The 12031-nt window shown below is 42.9% G+C and overlaps 1 protein-coding gene across 2 annotated transcripts in view; it reads right to left on the bottom strand.

Annotated features, from left to right (window-relative positions):
* OVCH2 (ovochymase 2) overlaps nucleotides 1–12031 on the bottom strand; it is a 276389-nt gene that overhangs the window by 1172 nt on the left and 263186 nt on the right. For both annotated transcript variants that reach the window (XM_086340230.1, XM_086340232.1), the window contains 6 exons: nucleotides 10199–10289; nucleotides 9424–9548; nucleotides 8532–8672; nucleotides 8028–8158; nucleotides 2377–2470; nucleotides 1525–1656 (listed from right to left, as the gene is read on the bottom strand). In XM_086340230.1, the coding sequence (XP_086196356.1) occupies nucleotides 1525–1656; nucleotides 2377–2470; nucleotides 8028–8158; nucleotides 8532–8672; nucleotides 9424–9548; nucleotides 10199–10289 (714 nt within the window). The remainder of the gene's footprint in view (nucleotides 1–1524; nucleotides 1657–2376; nucleotides 2471–8027; nucleotides 8159–8531; nucleotides 8673–9423; nucleotides 9549–10198; nucleotides 10290–12031) is intronic.

Raw genomic sequence — 12031 nt, 5'->3', positions numbered from 1 at the left:
GACATGTGCAGAGCATGAAAAATTTGAGTTACTTGAAGCATGTGTCCTGGCTGAGGTCTCAGCCACACTCCATACATAGTCTTGTTTCAGCTCTCGCAGTGTAAACAAGTGTGCTTTCATGGGTCTGCTAGCACCATTTTCTGTTTTGTCTTGCTTTTTGTATTTTTGTACTTTTGTTTTTTCATTTTCAGGCATGCTGCTGTTTTTTATCACCTTAATTATTTACTTTTTAAAAATGTTTTACTTACTTTTAAATGAATTTTTATTGCATTATAGTTGCTTTACAATGTTGTACTAGTTTCTGCTGTACAGCAAAGTGAATCAGCTATCTATATCTATCTATAATATATATACATACACATATAAGTGAGAGTTGGACTATGAAGAAAGCTGAGCACCGAAGAATTGACACTTCTGAACTGTGGTGTTGGAGAAGACTCTTGAGAGTCCCCTGGACAGCAAGGAGATCCAACCAGTCCATCCTAAAGGAAATCAGTCCTGAATATGCATTGGAAGGACTGATGTTGAAGGTGAAACTCCAATACTTTGGCCACCTCATGCGAAGAGCTGACTCATTGGAAAAGACCCTGATGCTGGGAAAGATTGAAGGCAGGAGCAGAAAGGGATGACAGAGGATGAGATGGTTGGATGGCATCACCGACCCAATGGACATGAGTTTGAGTAAATTCCAGGAGTTGGTGATGGACAGGGAGGCCTGGCGTGCTGCAGTCCATGGGGTCACAAATAGTCAGACACAACTGAGTGACTGAACTGAACTGAACACATATATATTTCTTCTTTTTTGGACTTCCTTTCCGTTTAGGTCATCACAGAGCATTGAGTAGAGTTCCCTGTGCTACACAGTAGGTTCTCAATTAGTTATCTAGTTTATACATAGTATCAATGGTGTGTATATGTCAATCCCAATCTCCCAATTCATCCCACCCCATCCCCCTTCCCCTCTTGGTATTCATACATCTGTTTTCTCCATCTATGTCGCTATTTCTGCTTTGCAAATAAGATAATCTGTACCATTCTCTAGATTCCCCTTATATGCATTAATCTATGATATTTGTTTTTTTCTTTCTGACTTGCTTCACTCTTAGTCACTAGTACGCGTCTCTGCATTTTCGTGCTTTTTTTGGTGGTTGAAATGGCCCTAAACATAGTGCTCCAGTGCCATCTAGTGTTCGTAAGTGCAAAAAGGCTGGGTCGTGCCTTACAGAGAAAATACCTGTGATGGATAACTTTGTTCAGGCACAGGTTACAGTGGTACTGGCTGTGAGTGAGTTCAGTGTTAATGAATCAGCAATGTATATTAAATAAGGTGACCTGAAACAGAAATACAAACAAAACCAGAGGCTGATAGGAACCTAGCTCCTCCGCATTACCCCAGGAGCAGTGGTTCAGGGTTCATAGATTCGGTGAATAAAGAGTTGACTGTACCCAGGCCGAGCTCTAAAGCTTGCTCTATTTACCACATCAGGAGGATGAGACTCAGAGTTGGTACCTCCGTCCTCTTACCTGTTTCATGAATGAAGGAAACTGTAGCCTGGAAGCCTCTGAAGTTCGCGTTTTCATTGGACTGGAAGCTGATGGACATTACCCTGGTGATGCTCACCACGGGGGTGGGGACAGCAAAGCCACACAGCCGAGCTGATTCATGCCCAGCCCAGGCACGACCGGATCAAGGGCCCAGCAAATAGACATGGCAGTGGATAGAAGAAAAAAGATTGTCCTTCAGGTAACTTAAGAAATAAACTTTTCTGGTGGATGTCACAATTCATCTTCAAAATGGAAAAGGCATACTGCTTCTTTGTACTACATATTTAACCCTGCTAACATTTCAATTCTGTTTATCTCCCAAATACCCCCATTGGGAATGCCACTAAGAGAGCTGATTCCAGCCACAGGGCTTATTTCAATGGCACTTTCCCCTCTGACCCCTAGTCTACGTGGGCCTTCCATTCAAATGGTTCTCTGATTTTCCCTGAAGCTCTCCCCACCCTCGCTCCATGCCTCCCCCCACAACTGGGGAGAAGGAGGAGAGGTGATGAGAGCACAGGGAAGGATGGAGATGATGCAGGGAAAGGAACACTGAGCCACATCCTGTTTATTCCCTAAAAGGATTCCCAAGAAGGACCAGATCCAGATGCAAACTGGAGGTTCCCAGGGAACACAAACCTATTTCTTTGTTTTTTAAAATTTATTTATTTTTTTAATTGAAGGATAATTGCTTTCCAGAATTTTGTTGTTTTATGTCACACCTCAACATGAATCAGCCACAGGTATGCATATATCCCCTCCCTTTTGAACCTCCCTCCCATCCCCTCCCCATCCCACCCCTCTAGATTGATACAGAGCCCCTGCACAAACCTATTTCTTTCTTCCTTTCTACATCCCTGTGCACGCTCACATAGTCGGAAGTGCAGTCTCCATTTTCTTCTATTTTTAGGTCCTGAAATGAAAGCTGAGAAGGCTCCACTTTACATTTAGAGTTGACAATATGAATACATTAACTGATTTTGATCAAGCAGAAGAATTTCAGTTGTTCAGCTTGCTCTGGAGCAAGATGAGAAAGGTAATGGGCATTCGTGAATGAGTTATATTACTTAGGAAAAGATGCTAAACCACAGGCTCCCAAACCTCTCGAAACATGTAAGCACCCCACTATGGGCCAAATGTAAGGGTGGGAAAACGCGCAAATATTTGAGCTCCCCAGCTGCCTCCTTAGAGGAGCAAAGAAACTTCAAAGAACAATGTTCAAGCAATCTGATATCCCTAACCAATTGAGTTTAAAGAGAGGAGCAGTGGGAGATAGAAATGATGGGGTAGCAGTCTAGATTTTATACACGCATGTGACGGGGATTCAATGGATCCTAAACACTCGGCAAAAGACACAGAGGCCTGTATGTCTGGGACAAAAATGGAGCCAAATGATGATTCATGGTCACAAGACATGAGATCAAGGAGACATGTCAGAAATAGGATTCACTCAAACATTTCTTAAATCCTTCCTGGAATTCTTTCTGGAAACAGATACTTTCAGTTACTCTGACCATTCTGTCTTATGGAAAGAGGTTTTAAAAAAGGAGGAAAATTACATAAATCTTTTTTAAACCAGAAATTTCCCACACAGGGGATCTATAATCCCTATAATAAATAAAGAAAGTTAAAAATATTTTTTAAAGTGAGGGGGTTGCAGAGGCTGAGATGGTTAGTTAGCATCACTGACTCAGTGAACACGAGTCTGAGCAAACTCCAGGAGATAGTGAAGGACAGGGAAGACTGCTGTGCTGCAGTCCATGGGGCTGCAAAAAGTTGGACATGACTTAGCGACTGAGCAATAACAACAAACCTGTTTTGTTTAATATCAATAATATTTAAAATTTAGAATTTAAAATGTTCAAAGTTGGTGAACAGGACATGCAGAGCCATAAAACTTATGATGAATAATAAAAATAGACTCTTTTCCCTTTGAGTCAAATGGTGTGCACATAGTCATGACCCGTCACAGCAACTTACAAATGGCTGTCTCAAATGGGTCCTGCAGGGTGATGCTGCCGCTGGCGGATGTGAGCGCAGCTTTTCACTGACGCGGCACTCAGCATACTGGCTGCACAGGTGTTTTTGAATCACTTCTAGCTCTTGTATGTTTAGACTTTCAACTAAATTTTGTCTTCTTCCTCTTTTTGGAAATATGCTCACACTTCATCTTTTCTCCTCGGTCACTATAAGGTGGTAGTGGTCTAGTCACTAAGTCATGTCTGACTCTTGCGACCCCACGGACTGTAGCCTGCCAGGCTCCTCTGTCCAGGGGATTCTCCAGGCAACAATACTGGAGTGGGTTGCCATGCCCTTCTCCAGGGGATCTTCCCAACCCAGGGATCGAACCCGGGTCTCCTGCATTGTAGGCAGATTCTTTACCAACTGAGCTACGAGGGAAGCCCTGCCACTACATAGCTTCCCTTAATCTCACTGCTTCTTGAACTGTCTGCCTGACTCCGCTTGGGTTTCAGGAACTTTTAGAAAGACAACAGCTATATTTGCCTTACTTCCTCTGTGTCTTCTCACATTTAAAACCTGTGTGATCTCATTCTACTACTGACATCTGACCTCACCTGACCTTTCAGATGCCACCACCTCCACCTCCTTTCAATTGTCCATCTCAATTATTCTACCTTCTTTATGAGGGGTGACGTGGGGACTGGATAATGCGCTCAGTCCTCCTTATGTTTTAAAAAAGTTCTGTCTTTTTACTTTGTTAACATTTAAATGCACGTTTGAAAAGAACAAAAGGTTTCAGAGCTGTTCAATGGTTTCTCTGTGGAAGGAAGAGAGAAAAGAGGGAAGGAGATCAAGATATATCAAGAGAAGAGGTGGTGGAGGGAGGGAGGGAGATGAAGGAGAGCCAAGGAAGGGAGGAGTCCTCCTTCTCTTCAAATTCTAACTTTGTGTGGGAAATTCAAGCTATTAGCCATACCTCTTTCTTTTTTTTGTTTTTTGTTTTAAAAGCTCTCTTCTCTGGACTGTCATAACACTGCACCAATTTGGTTTTTCCTAGGTCAGATCTTTTTTTTTTTTGGCCTCAAATATACAAGAACTTCTAGGTCTTGTTCACCCTTGCTGCTTCCCCATTGTTTTATAATCTACTTTGTCTCCTTCATATACTTTCTTGCTTTCAATAATTAAAGAGAAAATGTTCTAAGTAAATGCTAATTCCACCCTTCCCCTGACTGCAGCACCATCTTCCTGAAGGTATGTCTGCAGACAGCGCACTAGTGTTAAGTGAACAAGCATGCAAAGAGAAGGCTGAAACACCGCCGTCGAAGGCTGAATACTTTCTGTATCCTGACATTTAAAGCCCTCCACACCTTGATCTCAGCCTCGCCTTCTGTCACCCCTCCTGCGACACATTATGCTAGTCCCTGAACCTGTTCTGCTCTGCACTTTTGTTATCTATGTCCCACAGCATGTTTGGTAACAGTTTAATTAATAAGGAAGAAATACTTATTTCTTGAAAGGACTAGACATTGATGGAACAAGTTAACCTGGTACAAAGGTAAAGGCAGCTTTTCAACAAAAAGTAAAGTGCACAGTTGCCTCTGCAACTCAAAAACGACAAAAAGTAAAGTGCACAGTTGGACAAAATGGCAAAAAGTAAAGAACACAGTTGCCTCTGATCTAAAAAATGAAAGAATGATCTGTGTTCGTTTCCAAGGGAAACCATTCAATTTCACAGTAATCCAAGTCTATGCCCCAACCAGTAATGCTGAAGAAGCTGAGTTGAATGGTTCTATGAAGACCTACAAGACCTTTTAGAACTAACTCCCCAAAAAGACGTCCTTCTCATTATAGGGGACTGGAATGCAAAAGTAGGAAGTCAAGAGATACCTGGAGTAACAGGCAAATTTGGCCTTGGAGTACAAAATGAAGCAGGGCAAAGGCTAACAGGGTTTTGCCAAGAGAACACATTGGTCATGGCAAACACCCTCTTCCAAAAACACAAGAGAAGACTCTACACATGGACATCATCAGATGGCCAACACCAAAATCAGATTGATTATATTCTTTGCAGCCAAAGATGGAGAAGCTCTATACAGTCAGCAAAAATAAGACCAGGAGCTGACTGTGGCCCAGATCATGAACTGCTTATTGCAAAATTCAGATTTAAATTGAAGAAAGTGGGGAAAACCACTAGACCATTCAGGTATGGCCTAAATCAAATCCCTTATGATTTTACAGTGGAAGTGACAAATAGATTCAAGGGATTAGATCTGATAGAGTGCCTGAAGATCTATGGACGGAGGTTCGTGACATTGTACAGGAGACAAGGATCAAGACCATCCCCAAGAAAAAGAAAAGAAAAAGGCAAAATTGTTGTCTGAGGAGGCCTTAGAAATAGCTGTGAAAAGAAGAGACGTGAAAGGCAAAGGAGAAAAGGAAAAAAATACCCATTTGAGTGCAGAGTTCCAAAGAACAGCAAGGAGAGATAAGAAAGCCTTCCTCAGCGATCAATGAAAAGAAATAGAGGTAAACAATAGAATGGGAAAGACTAGAGATCTCTTCAAGAAAATTAGAGATACCAAGGGAAGATTTCATGCAAAGATAGGCACAATAAAGGACAGAAATGGTATGGATCTAACAGAAGCAGAAGATATTAAGAAGAGGCAGAAAGAATACACAAAAGAACTATACAAAAAAAGATCTTTATGACCCAGATAACCACGATGGTGTGATCACTCACCTAGAGCCAGACATCGTGGAATGTGAAGTCAAGTGGGCCTTAGGAAGCATCACTACGAACAAAGCTAGTGGAGGTGATGGAATTCCAGTTGAGCTATTTCAAATCCTGGAAGATGATGCTGTGAAAACGCTGCACTCAATAAACCAGGAAAATTTGGAAAACTCAGCAGTGGCCACAGGACTGGATCCCAAAGAAAGGCAATGCCAAAGAATGTTCAAACTATCACACAATTGCACTCATCTCACATGCTAGTAAAGTAATGCTCAAAATTCTCTAAGCCAGACTTCAACAGTACATGAACAATGAAGTTCCAGATGTTCAAGCTGGATTTAGAAAAGGCAGAGGAACCAGAGATCAAATTGCCAACATCCTTTGGCTCATTAAAAAAGCAAGAGAATTCCAGAAAAACATCTATTTCTGCTTTATTGACTATGCTAAAGCTTTTGACTGTGTGGATCACAACAAACTGGAAATTTCTTGAAGAGATGGCAATACCAGACCACTTGACCTGCCTCCTGAGAAATCTGTATGCAGGTCAAGAAGCAACAGTTAGAACTGGACATGGAACACCAAACTGGTTCCAGATTGGGAAAGGAGTATACAAGGCTGTATACTGTCACCCTGCTTATTTAAATTTTTTGCAAAGTACACCATGGGAAATGCTGGGCTGGAAGAAGCACAAGCTGGAATCAAGATTGCCACAAGAAATATCAGTAACCTCAGATATGCAGATGATACTATGTTTATGGCAGAAAGCGAAGAACTAAAGAGCCTCTTGATGAAATTGAAAGAGGAGAGTGACAAAGTTGGCTTAAAACTCAACATTCTAAAAGACAAAAAAAAGAAAGGAAAAAAAAGAAAAAAGAAAGAAAAAAAAAGAGAAACAACAACAAAACTCAACCTTCAGAAAACTAAGATCATGGCATCTGGTCCCATCACTTCATGGCAAATAGATGGGGAAACAATGGAAACAGTGAGAAACTATTTTGAGGGGCTCCAAAATCACTGCAGATGGTGACTGCAGCCATGAAATTGAAAGACGCTTGCTCCTTTGAAGAAAAACTATGACCAACCTAGATAGCATATTCAAAAGCAGAGACATTACTTTGCCAACCAAGGTCGGTCTAATCAAGGCTATGGTTTTTCCCGTGATCATGTATGGATGTGAGAGTTGGACTGTGAAGAAAGCTGAGCGCCAAGGAATTGATGCTTTTTGAACTGTGGTGTTGGAGAAGACTCTTGAGAGTCCCTTGGACTGCAAGGAGATCCAACGAGTCAATCCTAATGGAAATCAGTCCTGAATATTCTTTAGAAGGACTGATGCTGAAGCTGAAACTTCAATACTCTGGTCACCTGGTGTGAAGAACTGACATTTGAAAAGACCCTGATGATGGGAAAGATTGAAGGCAAGAGGAGAAGGGGGTGACAGAGGACGAGATAATTGGATGGCATCACCGATGAACACGAGTTTGAGTCAGCTCCGGGAGTTGGTGATGGACAGAGAAGCAGCTGTGCTGCAGTTTATGAGGTGGCAAAGAGTCGGAGACGACTGAGCGACTGAACTGAACTGAAAGCGCACAGTTGCCATCTAGTGGCAAGTGTGGGTAGTTGCAGGACAGAATACGCCGGTCTGACACCAAGTATTTATCAAGAGATTTGTGTGCCAGGTGCTAGGTTCTAGGTACAAGGAATACAGCAGCAAATGCATCAGATAAAAGCCTCTGCCCTCATGGTGTCCATGTAAGCGATTCTGTGGAGATCCACAGCCAAGTAAGGGTACCTTAACTAGATAATGTTTGGGGGCTTGAAAGACCCAGTTGCAGCTGGCCATGTTGCTGTAGTCTTCAGGATAGTGAGGACTCTGTATGAGGCCTTCTTCAAACAGGATCGTTAAGGAGTCGCATCCAGAATCTGCAATACAAAGGAGAAGGTCCAAGCAGTGGCATCACCGTGGACAGAGGGGACCTCTTTGTTCTCACCCTTGTGTCCCCCATGAAAGATGCCTGAACTGGCTCTTCAGGCAGAGCCATCAAGAAGGGGGAAGTCTGTGCACTGGTTCTGGAGAAGTCATCAAGCTCTCTTGGCTCATGTGGGTGGGCAACAAGCATGCATTTGCAAGACTGCACGAAGAGCCCCCGTACCCCGTGTCTTACTGACCTAGGGCTCTTCTTTGCTGTGGAGCTCAGTGGGCCTTGGTGGTTTCCCTACCCATCATCTAATTCCTATGGGGCCTCAACTTCTGCAAAAGGTCAGCATAGTGTATGATAAGAGTAAACAGTTTTACCAGGAAGGTAGTTTGGTTTAACAGCTTTATAGGTGAGATTGAACCCAACGGCATTATCTGTGTTATCAGAGATGAAGCTCAGCCTTATAGCGTTGGAGCCAACAAGAACTGATGAAGCCAGTCTCTCTCCACAGAATTTCGCTGCAAAATAAGAAAGGAGAGTCTTTGCTCAGAGCCTAGAAAACAGCACCCATTAAAAGACTTACAGGTTCCTGAACATTCATGACAGGGCAGGCTTGTCTGAATCAGGGCTTCTCAACCTTCTGATGTTCTGAACTGGAACGTTCTGTGTTCAGGCTGTTCTGCACATTGTAGGATGTTTTGCGGCATCCTGGCTGCAAAATTGTTTTGCAACGTTCCCTCTAGTTGTGACCACCAAAAATTGCTCCTGAGACATTGTTAAAGGTCTCCTGGGGGAAAGCGGGGACGGACCATACCATCTCTAGTTTAGAACCACAGGAATGCGCCTCCATTTCTGTTTCTTACATAAGTAACTTTTGTCTCTGACTTGTGGTTATCTGTTGCTGTCTTCCTTCTGAGCTGGATGAGGCAGGTAAAGGTTATTTTCATGCTCAGGAGAGCAGCATTCTGCCCGAGAGGCCCTGAGAGGCACAGCTGTAGATCTGCATTTTACTCCCGATGGGTACCAGGTCTGGCAAATGAGTCTAGGAAGCCTGGTTCCATGGGAAGCAAAGGCAGTAAGTGAAATGCACTGTGGCCTTCCAGCCCTCACACAGGCTCAGATTGCGTTCCTTTCCACCATCAATTCTAAGTCTCAACAGTGGAGACAGGAAGTGTGCTGTTTATAAATGCCTTGGGGCTAGACATATTATAACCAGGCCCCGTTAAGTAATAGCATAGTGTCCATTTGACAATGTGAAAATCCACTCACCAATAAGTGTATCTTCTAAAGAATATATCGACAGGTAATTATGGTCACAAGACTCTGCATCAAAGTGGGAAAAACTGAGGAGCACATGCATTTCCTCTGGTACCAACAGGGTCCAGGCACACTGTCTGCAGGTAGACACATTGAGAGGGTATTATTTTCAGGTAGAAAGTGTCTGTCACAGTCCAATGAGTGGGGCAGAGTCAAACTGGAGGTGGGACAAAGGAATGGATAAAGAAGATACAGTACATATTTTTGATGGAATATTACTCAGCCATTGAAAAGAATGAAATAATGCCATTTGCAGCAATGTGGATGGACCCAGAGATTGTCATACTGAGTGAAGTCAGAGAAGAATATTGTATGGCATCCCTTATATGTGGAATCTAAAAAGAAATGATACAAATGAACTTATTTACAAAACAGATTCACAGACTTAGAGAACAAACTTATGGTTGCTGGGTGGTGGGGGGAGAATGGAGGAGAGGGATAGTTAGGGAGTTTGGGATGGACATGTACACACTGCTAAGTTTAAAATGAATAACCAAGAAGATCTTACTATATAAGCACAGGGAACTCTGTTCAATGTTATGTGGCAGCCTAGATGAGAAGGGAGTTTGGGGGACAATGGATACATGTATACGTATGGCTGAGTCCCTTTGCTGTCCACCTGAAATGATCACAGCATTAGTAATTGGCTCTATTCCGATATAAAACAAGTTAAAAAAAAAAACTGGAGGTGAGAATTGGGGCAAGGGTGACAGTGGGGGCTACTCACTGCTTGCTCTCATAATATAGGAAGGGGCTTTCTGGGAAGTGCAGCTCCCCCTCCGATGCTCTGACCACGCGGTCCTGCTCACTGCATGTGGCTGGGAGGGAAAGCCATGAGAATTAGGACTAACAGTGATGGCTAGCCACAGCAGCCCTCTCCCTCCAGAATACATGCAGACACTGGGACCCCTTGACTCTTCTTCATGCACCCTTCCTTTCTCCATGAAATCTTTTCCTGTCTTGGCTTCTGTGACGCTTTATTCTTTTTTGTTCCTTGTAGATCTTGCTTAACTTTGAGATTCTATGATTTCTTCTCCTTTACTATTCTTTCTCTGACCCCAGAAATCCACTCTGCAGATGCAGGTATTTCCTAGGTTTTGTTCTGAGTTTTCATTTCTCTATACATGAGCCTTCTGACCTAGTTCATTCACACTCTCAGTTTTAATTATTATGTCTACCTAAACTTCTGATTTTTCAACCCCCTCATAGGTCTCTTCCTCTTAAACTTGCTGCTGCTGCTGCTGCTGCTAAGTCACCTCAGTCGTGTCCGACTCTGTGCGACCCCATAGACGGCAGCCCACCAGGCTCTGCCATCCCTGGGATTCTCCAGGCAATAACACTGGAGTGGGTTGCCATTGCCTTCTTCATTGTGTGCAAGTGAAAAGTGAAAGTGAAGTCACTCAGTTGCATCCGACTTGTAGCGACCCCATGGACTGCAGCCTACCAGGCTCCTCCATCCATGGGATTTTCTAGGCAAGAGTACACAAATAGAATTCCTTTGGGTCTTCAAAACTGCATGTACTTCTGATTTGAATACTTTTTGTGTTCTTAGCTTTTCATGCTCAGAGATTTGGTGTCATCCTCCACTCCTTTTTTCTCACCATCCTTAACTTTAGTGACTATCCAGTCCTAGTTCATCCTATTTCTATGCCCTCCTTTTCATTCTCTGGCCATTGCCCTAAATAAAGCCTTATTTTCTTATCTCTTGAACTAATGCATAATCTCATAATTCTACTATGCATTATTTCTCCTCCAGTTTATTCCCTATGTACAGTTCTTATAGCAATTCAGTATAGCTCTAATCTATTTATCTAGTTAGTCAACTCCTATTACTCAATAAAATCTAAATTTTTTGACTGGTGTTCAAAGTTTCCATAATTTGGTCTCAAGTTATATGTTTAATCTTCTTTCTCATAAAATCCCTCACATATCCTACACTTTAGCTGCTTTGACTTACTGGGTCTCTGCTGCTGCTGCTAAGTTGCTTCAGTCGTGTCCGACTCTGTGCAACCCCATTGACAGCAGCCCACCAGGCTCCCCCAACCCTGGGATTCTCCAGGCAAGAACACTGGAGTGGGTTGCCATTTCCTCCTCCAATGCATGAAAGTGAAAAGTGAAAGTGAAGTCACGCAGTCGTGTCCGACTCTTAGCGACCCCATGGACTGCAGCCCACCAGGCTCCTCCATCCATGGGATTTTCCAGGCAAGATTACACCCTAAATTTTCCTATCTTCATCTTTTAGTATCCATCTTCTGATAAGAATGATTCCTTGAGCTGGAATATTTTTCTTTACCTGTATCCCATCCCCACCTGACAAATTTTATTCATCCTTTATTCTCTAAGGTTCAGGTTAAAAGATATCTGTGCTCCAAAGCCTCCCGTGTCTTTTTGTCTTTTTCCAGCTAGAAGCAGCCATTCTCTCCACTGAGCTCTCAGGGTACTCTTTTCCCACTTTGCTCTTTGGAGTTGGCTCCACAGGCTCACAGAACTGCTGAGCTAAAGATGCCTTTGAGACCATCTGGTCCAAACTGCTTCCTTTTCGGATAAGGAGACTCAGGTT

Source organism: Bos grunniens, chromosome 15 (genome assembly GCF_055505025.1).
Source record: "Bos grunniens cultivar Pamir isolate PY7600 chromosome 15, Bosgru_T2T1.0, whole genome shotgun sequence".
Classification (NCBI taxonomy): Eukaryota; Metazoa; Chordata; class Mammalia; order Artiodactyla; family Bovidae; genus Bos; species Bos grunniens.
This window is presented reverse-complemented; position numbering and strand designations above follow the sequence as displayed.